The sequence below is a fragment of the Phoca vitulina genome, unplaced genomic scaffold (assembly GCF_004348235.1).
Source record: "Phoca vitulina isolate PV1807 unplaced genomic scaffold, GSC_HSeal_1.0 scaffold24, whole genome shotgun sequence".
NCBI classification, from domain to species: domain Eukaryota; kingdom Metazoa; phylum Chordata; class Mammalia; order Carnivora; family Phocidae; genus Phoca; species Phoca vitulina.
The window spans coordinates 9576060-9600266 of NW_022589727.1; the positions used below are offsets into that span (position 1 = coordinate 9576060).

At 35.9% G+C, this 24207-nt stretch overlaps 1 protein-coding gene and 1 non-coding gene across 11 annotated transcripts in view; one reads left to right on the forward strand and one right to left on the reverse strand.

Moving 5' to 3' along the window:
* Positions 1 to 24207, forward strand: part of NOL4 (nucleolar protein 4) — a 410686-nt gene that overhangs the window by 297239 nt on the left and 89240 nt on the right. For 9 of the 10 annotated variants that reach the window (XM_032421281.1, XM_032421283.1, XM_032421284.1 and 6 more), the window contains 2 exons: positions 151 to 342; positions 16650 to 16763. In XM_032421281.1, the coding sequence (XP_032277172.1) occupies positions 151 to 342; positions 16650 to 16763 (306 nt within the window). The remainder of the gene's footprint in view (positions 1 to 150; positions 343 to 16649; positions 16764 to 24207) is intronic. The other variant, XM_032421282.1, reaches the window with a different exon arrangement.
* On the reverse strand, positions 23773 to 23914 carry LOC116642871. The gene has a single exon (XR_004301403.1). It is a non-coding gene; the product is annotated as a U4 spliceosomal RNA (small nuclear RNA).

Sequence of the window (24207 nt, forward strand, 5' to 3'; positions counted from 1 at the left end):
TTTGCTTAAAATTTCTGGCTTTCCATTGCAAAGTTCTTCAGTGCATAAAGCAGAAAAGAGTATTTTCCTATCGGTAATCAAGACAGGAAGCTAGGAACAGCAGAGAGCAGTCCTCCAAACCCTTCTCCTCTGTCTCCCTCTTGCCAACAGATGTTTGTCAGGCTGTTTGTAGATGAAAACTTGGACCGAATGGTCCCAATCTCTAAGCAGCCCAAAGAAAAGATCCAGGCTATCATTGACTCATGCAGGCGACAATTCCCTGAGTATCAAGAGCGTGCCAGAAAACGTATACGTACTTACCTCAAGTCCTGCAGGCGGATGAAAAGAAGTGGTTTTGAGATGGTGAGTTTTGAATTAAAACACAGCCCTAGATTCCATCAAAATCCCACATGTAAACCATGACACTATTTTTTTTTTCATCTTAGTGTCTTTTTTATTTTTTCCATAATGTCAGGTCCAAGGGGTTTTTGTTTGCTTGTTTGTTTTTTTCCCCTTCTCCTTTTCATCTTCCTGAAGTATTTATCCCCTTTGTTATTCAATGAGGAATACCTGGTGAGACCAGCACTCCCAGGCACACATGGTACCACGTCACAGGAAACGAGGGGGATCTGAGTTAAAAACCAATGAGAACCAGCATCTCATTTGTGTTTGTTTTCTGTCACTACTGAAGCAGATATAAGGTTAACCAAGTCTTCAACTGAAGCACAGGTTGTTGCTTTAGGTGGTATATGAGAATGGCTTTCTCTGGAACCAAAGGAAATGGATGGATCCACCTAAATAATACTGTTTTCATACCAGTGGTTAATAAGTAGCAAGCCTTGAGAGTAAAGATCAGGGAATGAAAATCCTCATGTGAAAAAGAAGGCTTTGTTGTACTCGGTGTATTTGTGTGCTTGTGGATGGTAACATGAGCTTTTCTATTCATCTAGGCTTTACAGATGGATGAGATTATGTTGACAGTTATTTATGGGTGGAAATCAGATATCAGTGGTTTTCCAACTTTATTTCACCTTGCACTAATTGCTATTCCTAGAAATAGTGTATATGTTTACAATGTATTTTTTTTTATTTTTGTTTTTTATGTATGGGAGCAGAAATGTATTAGAAATTTTCTGAAGCCATTTTTTTTTTTTCCTTTCTTGGCTCCATCGAAGCCAAGACTGCTGGTTCGTGATCAGTGCCTGTCATGTATTAGTTGTAATGGAGTAGTGTTGGTGAAGCTAGGAGAGGTTTCAGAGATGTCATATAGGAGAAATAGGTTCTTAGATTTAAATGAAATGACAAAAGCAATAAATCCACTATCTACTATCAATGCTTCTTCACTGGCTTCTAAAAATACCTTCAATATTTTTTTCTTTTTGAGAGAGAGAGCATGTGCTGGGGGGAGGGGCGGAGGGAGAAGGAGAGAGAGAATCTTAAGTAGGCTCCACACCCAGTGCGGAGCCCAACACGGGGCTCAATCTGATGACCCTGAGATCATGACCTGAGCCTAAATCAGGAGTCTGATGCTTAGGCCTTTGAGCCACTCAGGTGCCCCCCACTTTGATATTCTTTAAAACAGTATGACTTTATAGAGAGGCAGTCTGCCTAGATAGTACCAAGCACAAGGCTCAGTCCCCAGAGAGCCTGGTTTGGGGTTCTGGATCTACCACGTCCTAACTGTGTGACTGGCACGTTACTTCAGCGACCTGGACTCAGATGCCTCTTCTAGAGGTGTTAACTCCTAATTCATAAAGTTGTGAGAATTATATAAGTTGTCACTTGTAAAGCTCTGCAAACCATTTCTGACACATAGTAACCACTCAATATATCTTAACTGTGACAATATTTTCAAATATTATTCAATCTATCATCTGATAAAAGCTTCCCAAACTGTGTGTATTAAACAATCACAGAATACTCCATTTAAGTACTTGTTTACTTCTCACAATAATAACTATATTGAAGTCAGAGTTGGTAGTGCATAAGTCATTTTAAAATCAAAATGGCATTTTTGTGCCTGATCAAACTAAATTATGATAGTAGAGGTATAAGAGAGGAGAGTTTGCTTGAAGAAAATAAAGCTATTTCTCCCATTACTGAATTATTTAAAAATTATTATTACCTACTCAATAGAAGAGAGATGACAGAGAGAAAGGGTATCTAAACAGGTATAAAAGCCTAGAGTCCTAGCATTGGCATTTGGCTCAGAACACTCAGCAGCTGATGTAAAATTGCGATAGAACCTAAATATGTCTCATTCAGAATACAATGTACAATATTTACTTTTCTTTCTCAGTAACAATAAAGATGATATCCTATACCAAGGTTTTTATTTTACCAGCATCTGGCATTTCTATTTTTGGAGATATTTATTTGGAGATTTTTTGGTAAAATTTTATTTTCCATTAATTATTCTTTATGAGAAAAATTATCGTCATGTAAAATTCTTAATTTCTCTAAGGCATATTTGAAACTTTCACAGGTTTTTCTATTGCTTGTATTTATTTACTTCAATATGGGCATCTATTTGTTGTATACCCTGTGCTATGCATAGAGAGAACAAAAATTGACTAATTCAAAGTCAAGGAGTTTTACAAACTAATCACAAAGAAATATACTGTAAAGAAATGCTATTTTAATTAACTTTTATTTTTTATTTATTCATTTGTTCATTTATTCAATAATGTACATACCATTATACAAAGTAATAAGCAGAAATATTAGAGATTTCTAACCAGTTATTTAGGAAATATAACATGTTCCCTGATATTATGATTCATTGAGGTGACAAGTTGTGGGAAGTGAAATACCTAAGTAATAATATAAGGCCTAATATAATTAAATGTTAAGTGAACAACATGAATGAAAATTTTTATCATAGGTTAGGCCTTTTTTTATACACAGGAATATTCTAAAATAACAAATCTACCATTCAGTTGACACTTGGAATCTTGATTTTTTTTTTTAATGTATTACTTCACTGTCATGGGGCATGGGGAAGATTCTGTGTCATTTTGAATACTTATCCTTATCTAGAACAGTTAGGAAAATGTATGACTAGGGCAGATAGTAATTACAACTAAATATTGTATATGAATATTTTTCCCTCACTTTTAAAAATTTGATATAAAGTAATATCCATAGTTTTTTTAAATTGAAACAGCATTAAATAAGAAACCTTTCTTCTATTGTGTTTTATGTAGGTACACATGGAAAAAAAGTCTCATTTTCAGCATGTAGTTGTTTTTACATACAAATTATTCTGCAATACTTAACAGGTCAACAAGTCGAAATAAGAATTTTTTAATATATTTGTAAAATGAAATTGTTAAGTGTAGGATTATTTGGGGTTTTTAAATTTTTATTTATTTATTTGACAGCATAAGCAGGGGGAAGAGGGAGGCAGAAGGAGAAGCAGGCTTTCCATTGAGCAAAGAGCCGGATGTAGGGCTCCATCCCAGGACCCTGAGATCATGACCTGAGCCAAAGGCAGATGCTTAACTGACTGAGCCACCCAGGTGCCCCATTATCGGTTAGGATAAGTGTAGAATTATTTGGTAGGAGATTCCATCTTATAAAATGAAAGTGGCTTTCAACAAGCTTATCTCTTCCAGTTATTTGGGGTGTCTAAACCAGAAGACTCTTTAAGTAGAGTGAAACACAAAATACTGAATTATGTTTTGTGTTGACTTTAAGAAATTCAAAGAGGTAATCCCATAGAAGTGGGTCATCACAACATATATTAGTTGAGAATGTTGGCATTCACTTTTATTAATTTCCCACTGTCATTAATACAAAATATATGCATGGTTAATAATAATTATCCCTTAAGAATTTACATGTCAACATAAATACTTTTAATTGACTTCACTGAATGTATACAAATATTAGAGTAGATGTTTAAGCATTTTTTTATTTCACTAGAATTATCAAGACCCCACAGATCTTGATTGCTTAAGTAGCCAAAATTTCATGCCATCACTCCAAATAGTCTCTGTAATGGGCTAAGTACAATAACTGTATTACTATATTTATATAACTATAACTATATTATTCTATATTCTATATTCTTTTCGTACACTTTCACGAACTAACTGCTACCAATCCTTTCAAATCATAAAATCCTCAGTGTTGAATATCAAAGGGCATGTTTTATGAAAAATCTCATAAGTTTGATCCAGAGTACTGTTTTAATTTTCATTAGATTTTTAGAACCCAGTGAATGAGTTAAGCAGCCGTTAAATTAATCCTTTAACAAATACATCCAATTGTTACTGATTCACTTGTGCAGCTTTGACTCTCAAATTACTTAACTAGTTTTCTAAAGAATATCTGTTGATTGTTCTAGAAAAAAAAAGTGTTTCTTCAAGATGTTCTGATCTTAAAGAGCATGTAGAACAGATAAGATCATAAAAGCAAAACTTTATGAACAAGGTGGGATTGGTCCATGCCTAAGTATAGTCTGTGTTATGTGATGTGATTTCTCTTTTTGTGTTCTGAGCTTATATTGTTAGAGACTGTTTCACCATGCTGCACATGTTTACATGTATTTTTTATAAAACTCAATATTTGGGGGAGCCATTGTAAGACACTTGCAGCCCATAATTCCTACTGTATCTCAAATTGTGCCACTCTACCAAGATAGATCAGGTAGCCTAGATATTTGAATTCAATAAATTCAGCGTCTTGAAAATTACTTGTTTACTTACTTTTTAAATATCATGTGATTAACTATGTTTGAAGAAATAGGTCTATGACATTTTTATAATCTTTTGCTAAGGATGTTGTCCATGAGGCTACTAAATGTCCATAGTATATTACCTTATTTCAGAAACTTCTTTTAGAATGTCATACAAGAAAAAAAGTGCTTCTCCTATGGAAATAGAATGTTTTTTGTTTTCTCTTTACTAGAACAATGCAACTAAATTTGTTTACTTTTGTGCCCACTGCCAGCAAGTTCAGAGCCAAAGTTTATCTGAAGTCCTAGTTATATTTTTTTAATTGATCATAGTGTATATTTCTTTGGTGGCTCTGATATCTATTTTAGGGGAAAATGAGATATAAATTTTAAAAAATTAAATCTAATTATGGAAACACCATATTTTAATACCATAATCGAAGTTCTTTATTATAGTATTTCTTTTTAAATACACCCTATAGTGCCCTCCTCAGCTATTTTGATACTGGTCTTCTGAGCTTATGACTCTTTCATCAGAAAAGAAGTAATGTTTAGGAAATAGTACATTTTTTTAGGGAATTTCACTAATTAAATCATTTGCCTCGAGTTGTCTAATGCAGATGAAAGTAGAGAGATCGGAATTGTTTTTCAATTTAAAACTTCTCTGATAATGAGCATTGCAAAAGCTACAGTGACACTTGCTATTCATTCTTTAGCAAATGGAGATATTATAAAAAATGAATTAAAGTGCTTCTTAAAAACTTTGATTAGAGATATAACCATCCCTTCATACAAGGTCATGATTAAAAACTATAATAACCTGTGCAGCCATTATTCACATTATTATTCGCACAACTGTGTAGGTTTCTGTCTTTTGTGACCAATTAACTTAATTGATGCTAATTAGCAAACACATTTTGTTTGAATTCCCCACCTGTTACTTGTGCCAACTTTTGGTCTGTTTTTTTATAAATGTCATCTACCATCCCCCGGGATACTTTACATGCCATCTTCTGAGTTCTTTATTCATAGTATTTCTTTTTAATTACATCCTCTAATATTCTCCTTAATAATTTTGCTATCTGACCTTTTGAATTCACAATTCTTTTACTTTCTCAGTTTCAAGATCTGCATCTCTATTTCACTTTGGCCATTGTTAACATGGATGTACCTTAGTCTTAGTTATCAAAGAGTCTGCACAAGCAATATTAAAAACTTTGACAATCATCTAAAATTTTTCAAATATCTGCCACTGTCTTTGCAGAGGAAATGTCCTCATTGTATTTGCCCCTGAATGAGCCCGAAGCCTCTGTTCCCCCATCATTTAGCCTCCTTCAGGATGTTGCTTCATCAACCATCCCAGTGCTCATATTCCCTTTTCATTGAGAGGGAAACTTCTCTTCTGACTTTTAAAAAAAAAAAAAAAAAGGTCCCCAGACTCCAAGAAAATATTTCTTCTGGTGTCTCTTCTTCTTCAATTGAGACCATCCTTCTTTGCCAGATTCCTGAAAGATTATTTTATACTCACAGATCACCACCAACTCCCCCAGTGGTCCCTCACATCCAGACTCTGGTTCTCACGACCCTTTTGAATTGGTTCTTTAAAAGATCACATGACTGCCTTTGTACCAGACCCAAACATTGCATCCTCAATGAAATCACCCCCATTTTCTTGAGGCTCTTGTTACTCTCCCTCCTTATTTACTTTTTCTTGCTTTTGAGCCACTTGCTAAGATATCCTGGGCTTGGCCATGTACAGCGTCTTCCCCTATCTGCAACTGAAGAGGTCTGTTCTGTGTAAGCAGCTCTCAACGTTGAATCCCAGTCATCTGCAGAGCTTTTGTGTTTCATTCCAAATGTCAGCCAGATGCTGGCAAATGTTTTCTATCCGCAAGGAACTCATTGTATTCTTCATCATTCATCCTCTCCACTGGCCTTTCACCTCATCTACCAAATCACCAGTAAATTCCTCTTGACTTGCCTCTTTCTGGTAATAGTGCCACTAATTGTCATTTTTACAGCAGTGCTCATAAACCTGGAATGAGATTGGACTCTTTCTTACACTTATGGCTTGCATTTTACCACTCACTGAATTCCTTTCTTTGCTATGATTCCTGAATCAGTCGAATAATTTTGACTTTTATCGGCTACCATTTTAGTTCTAGCCTTTCATACCTCATACCGATACTCTTATAGAATCATAACTCACCTCTCTATTTTCATCTTATTCTCCCTCCCTACCCTCTATTCCTAGGCAGGGACAGAACTAGGATTTGTGCCTGAAGGTTATAAAAGTTGTGCCTTTCATTAAAAGAAAAGTAACACAAAATGTTGAGCAAAAAATTAAGTAGAGGATGAATATTTATTTCTACTTAGAAAAGATACCATACACAAAAAAATTTCAAAAACAGAAGTCATGAAGATTCAAACCCTTTTCCTCTGACATCTCTTGAGACAATTTTCGGACACACTTACATATAAATACTTCCTGATTTTCACTTGGCTTTCCCTCCCTACCCAGAATGCTTACAATATCCAGAAACTCTGGTGAGGGACTCTGGTGTCTAAACTTCATTGGCTTTATGAGAAATCTTCCTTTGCTCCTGGAGTAGTCTTCCTCGATTCTGGCTTTGATGATGTCAAACTTTTGCCATCTCAGAACAAATTCTAAGTTTCTTACAATAATAGAGTATGGCCTTTTGAAACTGAGAGACCTAGATTCAATTCCTGGCTTAGTTCAATCCCTGTACAACTTTGTGTGATGTTTCTGAATCTCCACTTTTCTAAAGGAGTGAGCTCTTGGGGTATTGTATGTGATAATGCATATGAAATATTTAGCATATGATCTGGCCTCTTTCTACCCTTTCTTCTAATACACTCAGTTATTTCATTTACCACCTAAAGCCATCACATGGGACTTCTGGTACTGTTCACAGTGTGTGCTCTTGTGGTCCACGGATTGCTCCTGACTCAGGGATCATGGGTCTTGTTTATTAAATATATTAAGGTTGAAGGGTAACTAGAGTGTAAAGAATATAGCCAACGTAGTTGTCAGAGTTACTTATCACTGGATCTTTTAGTTTTAGCAAAACGTTGACTTAAGCCTCATGGAGTACCCCTCCCACCCACCCACTTTCCCTCTACAAATACATAAATACTGAGTAGAATATAACAACTTTTTAAATACCTAGCCAAGAGCAAAAGAAAGAAAAGGAAATTTTCAGGCTATGAACTTGATAGGAAACTCATAGCCAGAGTTATAAGCCCTTAATTTGATAGGGTAACAGACTAGCAAGGTAGAAAAACTGAATGTAGGCCAAAACAGGTCAGGGTTGCCATCTAAATGCACACTTAAATTCAAGAGATGTGGATTTTGTAACCGGAGAGGAACATGAACTGCAAACTGTATAAATAGCTGGGCCTCGGGAAGAGTTACTGCCCTGTGAAAGGAGAATTAGAAACATCCTGTTACAACTTTGAGAAATAAAACGGCAGGCATTATAAGCATTAAAATTAAAACCTTCCTGGATGGGTTAAATAGCAGATAAGATTCAGCCAAAGAGAAAAATCAATAATCTGGAACATTGAACTACGGAAATTACTTCTAGAAAGAAAAAGAGAAATAGGAAAAAAGAAGTGAAGATGGAAAATAGAATGATAAAGATAGATCTAAAAGGCATTCCAGAAGAGAAATTAGAGTAAGGACAACATTCAAACAGATGCGAAGGGAGAGTTTTTTAGAATTGAGTAGACCATTGAGTCCTAAGAACGGAGAAATAGACCAGTGCTGAGCAGTGTAAATAAAAACAAATCTGTATCTGTGTACATCATAGCGAAAGCACAGCAGACCCAAGAAATTCTTAAATGTCGCTATGAAGAAACGAGGCTATCTTAAAACAGAAAACTGAATGAACACACCTCTTTCCTCAAGATAGATACCAGAAGACTGTCTACAAAGGACTAAAGGAGAAATAGTCTTTTTTTTTTTTTTTTTTTTTTTTTTTTTTTAGAGAAACTACTTTTAATTAACAAATCAATGCCCAGCTAACCTCTGCTTCCAGAGTAAGACAGTGACCAATGTTGCCACTCACAGGCTGGCTGTGGAAGAGCTGAAACATCCTCCAAGCAGAGGGAAGCTGAGCCCTGAGGGAAACAATGGGAAATTAGCAGCATTGCTGAGAAAATCGGAAGAAAAACACCCTGATTTCACAGTCCGTGGATCTTGGTTCTTAGACCTGCTTTACCAGTCGTTACTTGTAGACCCTGTATCCCTGAGCTTCAGTTTCCTCCTGGGAAAAATGGAAACAAATAGCATTTGTTTCGTACATGTCACTTGAAATAACAAATGTAAAAAGTCCTACCTAGCCTAGTACCCAGTATCTGAGGAACATGATAAAATGCAATCTAATTTGGAATTGCATTCCATGGCTCCCTTTATTGGAAAACCCTCACTGTCTCAATCTCTGGAACTAGTTGGAGGACTAAATCAAATATGTCTTTATCTATTTAGTCCTCACTTCTCGCTAAAAGCAGCCTTAAATCTCTCTCTCTTCTGTGTGCAAATTGTACTTTGTGGTACTCTTATGTAGTTTTATCCTGTCTTCTATTGCTGTTATTTATATATGGGCCTTAGCTCCCTTACAGGAAGTTCTGTTCCTCAAGTACTATGCTGCTTACCTTGTTCATGTCCCTATCACCTACAGTGTTTTACATAGAGTGCAATTAATTGCTCATGAAAGCAGCTCAATATATGTTCAATTCAACTGAATTGACGTTGTCGAATGAAAGACGAATGAATGAATGGACATTTACTAATGTGTTACTTTGTGGTAGAAATTAGCTGGGAGATAAGCTAATTTTTATTGTGTGCTATGTGTTTCACAGTATTCAGCATTTGGCGTTTCAATTTTAAAAGTGACTGCTAACTGAAAATCTAATAGGGAAAAAAAAAATCTCCCTAAAGAGAAAAGTTACATTGCATTTAATTTTAACTCTTGTTAACTCTTTAAATACTGTTTTTAAAATATTTTCATCTATTTGGCAGTTTGTGTGAATAGGTAGTGATATTAACTGAATGGGTAGAATTTGTGTACCGTATTGGTTTTCACAAATAAGCTATTGGGGCAAAGAGACCATGACTGACAATAATCATAAGCATATCTAGTCACTTATTTTCAAGATTAAAAGATGTTTCCTAGTGGAGATTTAAATAAGTAGTCACTTTGTTAAAAATGATAATATGTCATTTCAGTTGATAATTTAGTTTTACTTGTCTTGATCAAAGATATTTTCAGATGGGATTAGCCAAACTGGGCTTCTGAGTATTAAATACAAGACATTAAGTCCTCATGTATTTGTGAGAGATCATTATTAAAGGCCAATAATGCTCTAAAATTAAGGCCAAAGTGCATACCATTAACTCATAATTATTATCAAAGCTTGGATGAAGGTTAATTAGCATTTTTGTTGAAAACACTTTTTCAGTCTCCTTTCAAATAGGTCCAGAGAATTTTCTCAAGAAACTGGGAAGTTCAAGGATTCACACATAGCTGGATCCATGGGGTCAGATGTCAGGGCTTCTCTGCTCTCCTATTTCTTAACTATGCTTCTCTTGTCTGTTAGTTAGCTTACTTCTCAGACAGGTCCTTGCTACCTGTTATAAAATGCTGCCATCAGCAGCTCTCAGCCTCTCTTCTTAAAACATAGAGTCCAAGAACTGTCTTCCAGCTCCAGATCCCCCTTCCCATGAAAGGACTTTGCTCCTATTTGGATCATATATCCATCCTTAGATCAGCCACCGAGAACAAAGGGATGAGCTCTCATGATTGTCCACACCCACACCTAGGTCATGGCGAGGGTCAGGTCACTGAGAATCTTTGTCATTTTTTCTACCAAAACCATATAGGATGAGGGAAGAACAACTAAACTATGATTTTAGTCCATATCCACAAACTTTATCTGAAACCTTGGATCATATGTGGTCCAGAATTCAGAACTTTTCAAATTTGGGGCATGTGACAGAGTATATATTCTACTTATTGCATAGCACTCACAACAGGGTCTGGGAAAGCCTCTCACAGACAAATATATAAGTATTTCTGCCATAAAAGATATGGATATTCGCAGAAAGTAGGAAAAAGAAAGATTATAGGTATTCTCATGTCAGTTTTTTCTGCCAAATTTCCCCAAATTTATCAAAAAACCTTTCAGTTTAACCACATGAACATTACAGAATTGTGATAAAAGATTGTGAGTCTATAATTAACATACTTTATTGCATGTATATTACACCCTACATGCCAGGCATGTATTAGCTTGTAAACTATGATAGCATAGAGAGTATTGATACTGTTTATATATTTGAACTTGACACAGTTCCCGACATATAGAACATGCTCATTAAATATATTTGTTGAATAGATAAGTGAAGATATCAGTGACTTTATGTACATTACCTCATCATGGAATTGTAACAGTTATCCCATGAGATGGAGACTATATTGCCTCTTCATAACTTACTGAATGAACCTTAGTTTTGCCATTTGTAAAAATAGAAATAATGATATCTGGCAGGATGAGTGAGGCTCGGGGAGAGTGTATAGCAAAAGTGGACAGACTGATTACAAGTAGCTGATCTCATAATAATATCCTAATAGTCTAACAGTTCATTGCTAGACTATTACTTTATTCCACTGATGTATACAAATGAAGCTACTTGGTTAGTAGAAGGGATCCCATAAGGGCTACAATTTACTACACAGCCTATAACAATTATCCCTTTAGGTATAGATATACCATTTGGGGGAGATAGAATATGCATTTCATCTAAGCTGCAGAATTTTAAAATTATGTATTTTATGAAGTAACAAGATTAGGAAAAATAACCTTAGTGTAGGGCTCTATCTAAACTGACTACTGAATCATTTGCTTTGGTTATTTTGAAAGAGCTCATTCTATATAGAATCTTGGGTGGATGTGCAGTTGCTCCCAATCTGACCTCATTTAATACTTGATCTGGTAATGCTCACACCCTCAATTCTAGCAAGCCTTGCCACTAATAAGTACTATTAACCCATGAATAGAGTCTTACAGTCATGATTTCTTGTTACTTTTTTAAAATTGTAAAAAAGCAAAACAAAACAAAACTGGAGCATCCTAAATGTATGGTAGAAGTTCAGAGGACTCTAACATTGTTTAGTTTATATTTTATGACCAAAAAAATGAAATAGTTTGTTGATGTGGTGGTTTTACATGTATATATAAGGAAAGGCACCTTTATGTTGTGCCAACAGCAATCACATCTTAAGTCCCCAATTAAAATGTGACTTTTTCAACTCCAAAAGTTCCATGCGACAGTTTAGCCATCTGTTTAATGAAATGACCACCACTGATTTGGTCATAGATAATTATTACAATAAGAACAGTGCTAGGGAAAGATCAACTCATCCCAGTTGAGGCTGACAGTTAATTACGAAGAGGTAATTAGTGTAGGTGATTCTCACTGTCTCATCTCCAGGGTAAGAAATAAGTAACAAATCTCACTCTAGGTATAGATCATGTAGTGTGTATGATTATATACATCTTTGAATCATTATTTTTAAATCTTATAAGATATATACCAAATAGTGTATTTACTGAGCTAAATTCAACCAGAAGTGTTGTTTTTCATAAATTATCTATTGAATTCTATGTATTTGAGGTTTTTTTGGTCAAAATATTCTTAGATTATTACATGGAGGCTTTTGTGTTCTCTGGCCACTCTTATAAGAGGGAATTTTCAGCATTTGTCCCTCGTGGAATCCATGATGAGAGCCCTTAATACACTTTGCTAATTACCTGCTGGGAAGACCCTAGTGCGGCAATATTAGAATAAGCTCTGTGCTATCAAATGTGGTGAAGGAAAGGAGAGTTCTGATGAAGATGGTTCTCAAAACTCACACTAAATAGTTTTAAATTCCTCTATGATAATATTGCTTTGATAAGGAGCAAAATTGATTAATTTCCTTCTATCTTGGCTTAAGTACTCCTGAGCTGTGAAATAGATAAAAGCCAAATTATGGAGGAACAATAAGCAAAAGACTTTCATTTTTAGTATCTTAGAGCCAGGCACAGTATAACGGACCTCTGTGTGTAGTGAAGAGCTTTGGCATTCATTATTGGCTCCTCAGTATTAGAACCAAGGGGATTTTTAACAGATTGCCTCACAGGAAAGCAAGAACTCTGCCTGGCTCCTCATTCTCATTTTGGGCACGAGACTAAGCTTTTCTTATGTTTCATATACAGTCATTTCTTGGCACTCCTGGTTTCTCCAACATGAAATTCTTATGAATTTATATTGCATCCATTTAGAACATATGAAGAACTGAGCTAAGTTACATTTATTTTTGTGCTATTAATGAAGAAAGGTTTTAAAGAATCAATAGCAAAATATATTAGGAGATTCTCAGTCCCTTTAAGAGGAGGATTTTGGTGAAATCCTAATATATTCTTTGCTTAAATGCAAAATAAGGTTAGCTGTAAATGGATTCCTCTGTAGGAGTGTGTAGTATTTAAGGTCTCTAGCTTTGTTTAAGCTTACTGAGACTTTAGTTGTGAACTGAGAATAATTCTTTACTAGGAATTATTCCCAATTTATCATCAGTCTTAGATATAAATCCAGGTGTTTCCACATACATAGCTGTGTGATCTTGGGCAAGTTATATAATCTCTCAGAACTTCAATTTATTTTTCATCTAAAATATGAATATTAGAAGTACTTTTCTCAAGGGTTATTTGGAAAACGAAATTAGATAATGAATCTAAGCTGCTTGTTTTAATGCCTGGCCATCTTAACACTCAGAATGAGTTAGGTATTATTAATATTTATCTAAAAATTAAATTAGGATGGTACCCATTTTCTACTTAGAAGTACATATTTCATTATATACTTAAGATATAGTAAGTTCTTTGAAAAATACCTATTTCTTAAACTGTAACATAGACTTATTCATTCTGCCTTTCTTTCCAATCAGCATGTCTGAATTGTAATACATACTTGTAAAGGGTTAGCTTTGGTCTGCTTATTGTTTAGTTGAGTGTAACAGGGTGTGTGTGTAAGGATTTTTTCTATAATATTTTATATTAATGATAAATTAGTAAAAGTACTAAGTATAGCACAGAATTTAGAGAATAGAAGGGTTGAGAATTGGGAGACATGAAATCTGGGTTCTATATCTAGTCAAATCACTTAACTTCTCTGGGTTTCAGTTTCCTCAAACTTTAGTGAAGAAACTTGCACTGAATGATTTCTTGGCTGTTTACAGTTTTCAAGTTATAATTCTAGCATAAACTCAGAACAACTCTATTTTCAAAATTATACTATTTAACTACTGGCAATGTCTATCACATATCTTTGCTTCTACTTATTTTTTTCCCACTTAATAGAAAAGAGTACGTGATTGCTTTATCTTAAGTTGATTTTTTTTCCCCAAAATATTGAAACATTAGGCTATCCAGTGACCTTAAAAGTGATCTAGCCCTCCTCAGCCAGGGCATTATTCTAGTTTCTGAGAAGACCAATTTCCTATATCTGGAAAAGACTCAACTCTCCCTATCATTTTCTTTGAAAAAGAAATCATATAAATTATCATGCCTAACAACTTTTACTGTTCTAGTGAAAGTTATTTCCCATTTTGTTTTTTAAAAATTTTTTTAATTGAAATAAAATGCTAATTTTAATTACAGGGATATTTTACCTTTTATTCTCCTGTTCAACAGACTTTTATGCATTTAAGAAGGTGTGTGTTTATTACTTTAATTGAATCAGCTTAATAAAGTTCTATAGCTTTATATATTCCTAATTTTGAATGGAAATACCTGATGGAGAAAAATAAAGATAATGAAGAGCAGGAATACATCTCTCTGAATTTCATGTGACTAGCAATAATTGGATCAAGAAAAGAGAGGCTGCTGATGTTTTATTTAGATTGTGTTAATTCAGTCCCCAGAACCAGATGAAAGGTCTAATAATATAGTTTATAATGATGTGAACTGACCCTTCTATTTGAATAATGTTAGCTACAATCAAATAATTTTTTCTTTTTTCATGATGGAATGTTCTTATTCTCATTTTTTCTATAACACCTTTGCCTCCAAACATAATTCAATTGGGAAAAACAGCACTGTGTACCTAATTCCCATGTGGTTTAGATTATAATTTTGAGCTGAGCTGTGGCCAAAGCTTTGCCCTTTTACGAGACACTGATTTTGTGGCTTAATATATTTTTGCTTCTGAGCTAGATTATCTTATCCATACTCAGGGAAGTACAGAATGAAATGAAGAAACCATATGAATTTTGAGATTATATTTACATCTTTATGGCCATTTACTTTTTTTAAATTTTCAATTATTTATCTGATTTGATCCTCCTCTCTGTTCCCAGCACACACTCCTGGCTTTCTAATTTCCTTCTCAAAATGATGCCACTGCATTTACCTGCCACTTCAGGGGCCTCTCTCTTTTCTTTCTTTTGCAAAAATAGCATTTCCAGTATCTTAATGCTTTATTGTCAAGGTTGTCTAGGCATCCTTCCAGGCATCTCATGGGGTTAGCAGTGGAGACCGTACCCTGTACCTTTCCTACCTTTTGTCTACTGAGGTTACTTTGGAGGTGGAAGCATGAGGAGATTGGCTGAGGCAGCTACAGAAATTGTTTCCTAGTTCAAGCAAGGTCAGAGCCTGGTCTTGTTATACAATATACAAATTCCACTGAGGAGTACCTGTGAAAGCACTCATGGGCTGAGTTTAGCTGTTCTTCAGTACTGAGATATAAACCCTATGGTTCAATTTACTAAAGCACATTTTACATGCTAGAGTTAGCAAAAGTGAATCAAGTACCGTAAAGGCATGCTCCTATTCACTTAAAAAAAATTAGAAGGTCTCTATTACGTTAGAGGCTTCTAATAAATGGCATCCATACATATTTGAGATTCAGGCTTTGAAAACTCTAAGGTGGCATGTTACTATATAGGCTAGCTTCCCAAAGGACATTTTTTATTTTGTAATTTCATATTTTGCTATCTTATCTGGCTTAATTGTCATGTTATTTCTTATCTATCATTTGCTTATCTTCATTAAAAAACTGTTCAATATCATTAAGCACTTCATCTTTCAGTTAGATGATTTTGCATGTAATTATGGGAAAAGAAAATGGAAAACTTTTCTGATTATCACAAATGATACGGAGAATTGCAAACAATTTGAAGTTAATTATGAGCTTAGTTGGGTGGGTTAATTAATTTCAACATGGGCTACATAGAAGACGGATTTCCAACATGTATCCATTAAGTTAATAATATTAACTCCTACTTTATAAATAAAACATGTAGGTACACATACAGCTCATATCAAAACATCACACTTTTATTATATTGAAATCGTTCCAGGACTGATGTTTTAGTTTGTATTTAAACAAAGTATTTTTAGTGTTCGCTTCGGCAGCACATATACTAAAAAAAGTATTTTTAGAGGATTTGAATCATACCAATTGTGTCCCCACTTCGACTGCAAATATTCATATTTCATATTAAAATTGTTCAACATGGTCTGAGTGTCTGTCAGTTTTTCCAACTGTGTTTCAGCCTCGTCACTTGATTTTGTTTTGTTGTGCATTGTCATATGTTACGAGAGAATTAAAGCACTTCTTTTATTTACAAAACCCAGTCAGCATTTTGTCACTGCCTATTCAAACTCCAGCTTAATGGCCCAGACTGACTATCGGTGACAATGGAGCTATGGGAATGAGTGATGGATCTGTGCAGCAGCGATAGCTTTAACCTCTAACTAGCTTTCATTTCTCATCTTTGCAATTTCCATTTCCTCTTTTTATTGAAATAAGTTCAGTTGAAATAAATGGATATTCCTGCACAGCCTGTGAGCTCTTCTGAGAATAACATTGGTCTGTTAATAATCTTTCATGTTTCTCTCTCTCTCTCTCTTTTTTTTTTTTTAGTCTCGACCTATTCCTTCCCACCTTACTTCAGCAGTTGCAGAGAGTATCTTGGCCTCAGCCTGTGAGAGTGAAAGCAGGAATGCCGCCAAGAGGATGCGTCTGGATAGACAACAGGTACTGAGGAGGCTTGGGGGCTGGCGTGCACCCGCGATGGCAGACAGATACGGTTCATTTAGTCCAATTTATGCAGAAGGCGAAAGACTCTTGAATGGATTTTGAAGTACACCAAGATACAGTTTTTGTGTCTTTCTGATATGAATTTGAACTTGAAAATGCATGTTCAGGAGATCAGTAGGCATCCGTCAAATTTTCCGTGGTGAAAAATGGCCAACTGTAAAGTTAATGAGCCAGAATTCTGTTCAGTATCCAATTCGCGGGCTAATGGCTTATTTAAATAAGTGGTTCTAACTGATCATTGACAATAGTCTTGTAAATTTACCTGATTGTTTATGATAGTGACATGATTGTGTTCATTCTGAACGAAAGCAAACCTCTCTTTAATGGCCTCTGGTCTGCTGCTAAATGTCTGTGGATTATTCTGGAAATGGTGAAAAAGCACAGATTTTGCAAGCCTAGAAAGCTGTAAAATGGGGATATAAAACAATGAAAATGTACGTCCTGGGCTTGCTTCCTCATTAATGAACCATTTACTATATACCCATTAAGAATCCTCTTTCTCTGTCTCTTTTTTAAGGATGTGCCCCCATGTGGTGCGGACGTGTGCATTTTTTGTGCATTGTGTGCTTATGTTTCATTCAGTTTTCCCTTGGTTTGTCTGCATCCATCTGTTGCCCCTTCTCAGGTCTGGAATGCTTTCTCTGTCTTCTTTTTCTCTCTGGCCTTCTTAATTATCCATAATAAATTACTAAATTGTAATATATAACATTAAATGCTACACATAAAAGTATGCTGTATTCTGACTTTTAAGTTACTTTTACAACAAGTGATCTGGTGCTTCATATCTTTAAGTTTGGAACGAGAGGACTAAATTGTTAGTCTAATTTTGTTTTTCCTGTCAGCCAATGAGCTTCTAAGAAAAATAGAAAAAAAGTTTTTCTCTTCCAGGACTAAAATATGTAAAAATGTTTCAGAATGGCATTATTTAAAATTTTATGTGTTTATTATCAATATGGCGTGTGCTAATAATTCTAAACAGTGCAAAAGATGAAGGCTTCAATTTTTTTAAATGTAGTATTCACCTCAGATAAAATATATATTTTGAGTTTGTTAATCATTCTTGGCCAACAGTATTTATTCACATATGCATGCCCTCAGTGAGACTTTTATCATTATCATAAGTCTAGAATTTATCTTCCTTGAGATAAGTCAGAGCTCTATATACAATACCACGTAGCAGAGTGATCAAGATGGCACATTCTGGAGTTAAAGACATGTGGTTTTGATTCTCAGCCCTACCTTTACTAGTTGTGTGCCATTCAGAAAGCTGTTCCATTCTCTGTGCCTTAGTTTCTTTATGGGCAAGCTAACAGTAACAGTTCTCATCCTATAGGGTTGTTGTGAGAATGACAGATTTATGTTAAGTACTTAGCCTGGCATGTAGTAAGCATCAGTAAGTTCAGCCTAGAAAAGAAGATTTTAACTGATATTCTCTCAGTGCCTTGGTATCAGTAAAACTAGAAAGAAGCACTAATAGGACTATCTTAGATACAGGAGTTTTGAAGTCAGACTAAGTCTATTTGAGAAAAGATCATAATTCTAGAAACAGGAATGGTAGAATTCTGGGATTGAATGGGCTCTTCTGGGTGTTGTCTTGCCATATATCCCACCTAGTCTACACTCTAGAATGGTATCAGTCATATATACAGTTATTATGAAAATTGAAGGACTGATTCACATTATGGACTACCTATGATATCACTCTACAGTATCCCCAAAAGCTGGGCATCCACCAGTATTTGGTCCAACTTCTTAAGCCACTGTTGGCCTAATCTATAACATGGAGGGTACAAATATTAAGTTCATAGATTTATTTTGAGGATTTCACGAGGCAAGGCATATGAAAGCATAGTTCATTTGATTAGTTTGTGTATTTTCGGAGCTCTACTGTGGTCACCATTTGCTTGAATACCTAAAGTGGTAGGAAAATCCCACCTCTAGGGCTGAAGATCTACTATATACTAACACATGTGTCCTGTTATCAGAGAGCTATAATCATTTTGACAGTCCTTAAATTGAGATCAAATTTGTTTTCTAGAGCTTCCACCCACTGAAGAAAAGCTGCTAGCAATCATGAGGAGAGTGACTTCTTACTATTCCCTACTTCCCAGGGAGTAGGGACTGGAATGGGTGAGGACCAACTAGCTGTTTCCTTTTTCTGTCCTCCTATGTAGTGGTCATTAATGACAAGGCTTCATCACCTGAGAATAGGGGATGTCCAATATCTCTCCCACCTAGGAGTGTTCTTTCCAGGCTTTAAAAGTGTTCAGTGAGTTTGGGATGTATGGGGGATATGGAAGAAATGATTTAAAAAATACATTCAGTAATTTATTGGAAACCTAGTAGGCACTTTTTAGATTTTTTTTTTTTTTTTTTTTGCCATTTAGTAATTTCAACAACCCCGTGAGAAGCAGGTATTATTATTCTCATGTCCCTATAAGGAACCCGAGGTTCAGAGAAGAGGGATTATTTGTACAGGGTCAGCTACATCAGACTCAAATCAGCTCAGATCAGACTTTGAGTTTACATTATATGAGCTGACACTTGAGAACTCTCTACAATCCTGTACCGCTCACTGATAAATTCACTGAGGGAAAACCGGTGTCCTGAAGAAACTCTTAGGACACATATCATTTGTGCCTCTGCTCATGTTGTTGTTGTTGTTGTTGTTGTTTAAGATTTTAAGATCAGTAGGCATCCGTCAAATTTTCCGTGGTGAAAAATAGCCACAGCAAGAAAGGGAACACAAGCAGGGGGAGCGGCAGAGGGAGAGGGAGAAGCAGACTCCCCGCTGAGCTGGGAGCCTGATGCAGGGCTCGATCCCAGGGTCCTGGGATCACGATCTGAGCGGAAGGCAGACGCTTAACGACGGAGCCACCCAGACGCCCCGACTCATAATGTTTTTGATAGTGCACTTTTCTGTTGGAAAACTATCTATTTTAATCACAAAGATATTTGCACTCTTTTGTAACTAGCAAACCAGCCTTCCCCAGTAAGCAAGTTATTCCAAGCAGGACATTTTTGTCTCAATATCAGCTTGAAAAAGTGCCTCACTTCATCTGGGAAATGAGTTATGCATTGCAAATGCTGGTTTAGTGTTTATTTAGTATTTTAAAATAAATAATACATATTACACATAGATATTTAAAAAATCTAAGTTATTTCTGTTTAACATGAATTCTGTAGATTTCATTTGGCACGCCACACAAAGACTTCTACCAAGTGACTTTGCACTTCCAACCCAAGCATGCAGATGGGAGAGCCCTCTCCGAATTAGATCTAAACCCTCTTTACCCAAGCAGAGATAGCAAGGATTCTTTTGGGTGTTGGCAATGAGATCATTCTTTTCTGTGCCCATTCTTAACCCAACTCAGAATTCATAGAGTTTGCTGGTGACTCAGAGATTCTTTGTCATGCCCCTGCATGTCTGTAGGTGTAGGTGCATGAAAGTTCAAGAACTGGACAGTTAAATCTGCATGCTGTTAAGCCCCATGTCTGAGTGCTCGCTGCCAGGGGTTGACCACATACATGTAGAGCGATAATTATGTATGTCCTTCAGACTTTATGAAGCTTGATGAATTAATTGGATTTTATAAAGCTGTCTGAGCTAGGGACATGAAAGTTATTATGGATGTGTTAAATACTTTATTTCATATGCCCACCTTGAAGCACAGTCCAGAGGGGCCTTGTTATTATGCAGCCTGAGCCCTGGAGCAAGCCAGTGGCAAGGACAGGAGCCTCCTGTTTTATCAGGAATCAGATTTCACAGAACTGAGGTCCACCCTTAGTGCATTATCAAATACAGTCAACATTTCTTTTCTTTTAACATGAAAATCTGGAATTTTTATGGTGTTTGGGAAATTCCTCCTCGCTCTGACAATTCAAAAAAAAAAAATGGGCAAAGTTAGACTTCACTTTTCTATGACAGAGCTTGAATTAAAAGATTATCTTTTTCTCTATCTTTATTTCATTCCTCTTTCCTTAAAAAGATTTTTCAGTGCTCTTGGTTACAATTCATCTAAATGGAGAGACCAAAGCAGAAAGTGAGAGATGAGAACCAGTTATTTGCTGGTGATTTGTTTCCCATTGGTGTGTATTTTTTGCTGTTTTTCAGGGATGACATATCTTTTATTCCTGGCTTGCTGACTGATAAACTTAGGGAGTTTCTGAATGATGTGAGTTTCTTGGGTTTCTTTTCTCTATCCCCAGTTCTTTGAGTTAAGTTAGTTTGTAGTGCTGTACTGGGGATCACATAGAGCCAAGGGTCAAGGGCTTCCCTGGCATCCGTGTGACAGATACAGCCCTCATGAAGGACAGCACAGTACCAGTGCAAGATGACACTTTTTGTGGTGACTGGGACAGATGGGAAATCAATGGTAGGCTGCGATGCGACCTCTTTATCGAAAAGAACAGAGAAGGGAGAAAGAGAAATGGCTTGTTAGTTCCTTGTGACATAATAACAGGCGAGAAATTAAGGAAAAAAAATACTGAAAACTGGTGTTTTGCAAAGTTAAAAAAGAAAGTCACTGCTAGTAAACTAGCATGAAACCACCAGGCAGGACCTAAAAATATTCAGTAAGCCCAGAGTTCCCGGGACTCTGTTTTCTTTAGCAGTGGTGAATGTCCTGCAGACTGCATCTCTTCATGATTCTTCTGATGTCCTGTTAGGGTACTAATGAGTGGGCATATTATTAAATGTAAATGTAGATACAAAAGTTGAAAATAGAGCTGTGTAAGCATGGTGGCGATTTTCATACAGACTTTGTATTTTGTCAAGGATGTTTTTGAAAACTAGCGAAAATTTTCAAGACAGGCGGCTTTTCTATCATATTTCATTCTGTACAGTCGTATGTCCTTTTGATTACCACTTATAAGCTTTAACAAGTGCACAACTGAAAACAACATTTTTCAATAGGATTTTATGCTTAAATTGAAACAGTGTGCTACTAACTGAGATGTGGCTTGAAACCTCTTTCTGTGCCCTTCCGGCCCACACCCCCGGGCTCCCATTCTCAATCATCTTCAACTTCTGTTCTACTCCCATAATTTTTCTTTCTTTTATGCAATATTTTACGGAAAACCTGACATCTTTGAATCTTTCAACCTATGTTTCAGCACGGCCCTTGCATCCAAAGGAGAAAATATACTATATAAGAAGCACAAAGTACCATAGAGGGTAGTTCTTGGATGACATCGTATTTCTGTTGTAACATGTGCAATTTAAAGCTACTTAGGCAGGGGGCGCCTGGGTGGCTCAGTCGTTAAGCATCTGGCTTCGGCTCAGGTCATGATCCCAGGGTCCTGGAATCGAGCCCCGCATCGGGCGCCCTGCTCCGCGGGAAGCCTGCTTCTCCGTCTCCCTCTGCCCCTGCTTGTGTTCGTGCTCTCACTGTGTTTCTCTCTGTCAAATAAATAAATAAAATCTTAAAAAAAAAAAAAAAGCTATTTAGCCAGAATAAACTCCCCAGGTCATCTCACTATATGGCACCTTATTTTCCTCATTGATAATAATATTAATATTAACAACAGCATCAGAAGTATTTATGGATGCAGTAGTGTGTGAGGTGTTTTGCAAGCTCATTATATGTCATTAGCATGGCTTTTAATGAGGTGGGGAAACCGAGGCTTTGGCGAGGTAACCTCTCCCAAGGGTGCAGAGTTGTTCCAATTCTCGTGCTTTTTAAAATCACATGTTCCATGTGAAATCACTAAAGCAACCAGAGCAGCTACAGCTCATCTGATCTATGTGTGTGGTGGCAGCTCACCGTGTTCAGTGACAGGTACTTTCCAAATGGTGAAAAACTATCGGTAAAGTTCCAAACGATATATAGTACAGTATTGCCTTGATTTACACAGTAGCACTACACCTGAAATAATTCAATTTATATTTAAAAGTATGCATAAACGCTTTGTGTTTATACCTAAAGTAAACTTTTAGGCTCAGTTAACTATATATAGGCTTTCGCCTAAAAAATATCCAGCAGGACTTTTTAAAATTGACATGGGAACAAAGACAGTGCTTAGTCATTTGAGATTGCCTGGAGCATGTCAGAGCTTCCAGTAAACTGGTCCCCCACCGACTTCACGCCTGTGTCACCTGCTATATGGTTTCCAAATGTCCCCTGAGAGTGGTTGGTAGCACTCTCGTTAAGAAGCACTGCTATGGACAGACTAGGATTTGAATAGGAATGGGAATCATAAATTCTCAGATCCATTCCTTGATAGTGAACTCATAACTCTGTTACTCCCACTTGCAGAGACTGACCTTGAGTTTCAAAAGCCACACATTTTCCATAGGCTCTGCATTTATCATATTAAATGAATTTTCCATCCATCCTTTTCTCCTTCCTTTTACTTTTTGTTTTTATATTCACTAGAACCTAGAAATAAAAATTGTGTGGTATCAGATAAAAATAACTTAACCGGGTCCTTTGATTTAATTTTATGTCTTTGCAAGGATGAGGCAATTAAATATCAATGGCCATATCAATTACGCCCTTGGTCAAGAAACTAAGCCACATGTGAATTCTAATTCCAGTTTTATTCTTGAAGTACAGTTCCATTTTGTATTCATCATTCAACTATTTTAAAATCTCTCCCAGAATTGCATTTCTATTCTTTCTAATTTTGAAGTCCCCATTATGTTAGATATTTATAATAGGGATGCCACAAGATCCAACACTTTGCTACAAATAAAATACCCCAAAAGGATAAGGCTCTGTGGTCTTCAGAAATGCATGTTTCATCAGTTTTCCTCATCCATAAATACGCTGTTTGCATGCTCACCATTGGAGGGCATGACTTGGCAGCTCTTCTCTTTCTCTGATGGGTATACACTGAACTATCTGCCTACTCACATCATCTCTAAAATGCCAGGCAATGTGTAGTAAGTTACCATATTCTAAAGGAATAGAGTTTTTCCTATATATGAAATAGCTAACACAGTGGATATCAACCATGACCTTAAATTCATGAGCACCAAAGAATAGACCAATTAGTAAACCAATCCAGAGAAACTTGATTATAATTAGTAATAATCACGCCTCGGATAAACCTCATCAACTACAATACTGCCCCTGCGCAAAGCTGAGAAACTTGATTACAAACATTCTTACTACTGCAAAGCTACCGTCATACTTCTATTAGACCAGAACAGACTCTGGGAATATGTATAATCACATTTTAAAATAATAAAAATATGGAAATATTTTATGTTCCATTGTATTTCTGTAAAAATATAGAAGTTTTATATGTATAAAAACTAAGAAAAGTAAAGGTATATACCAAAATAAAGTGTTTTACAGTTACATAAAATATCCCTTATGGATAATTAAAATGCATTTTTACCATTCCATTTCAAAAGTTTGAGATTATTGTACAC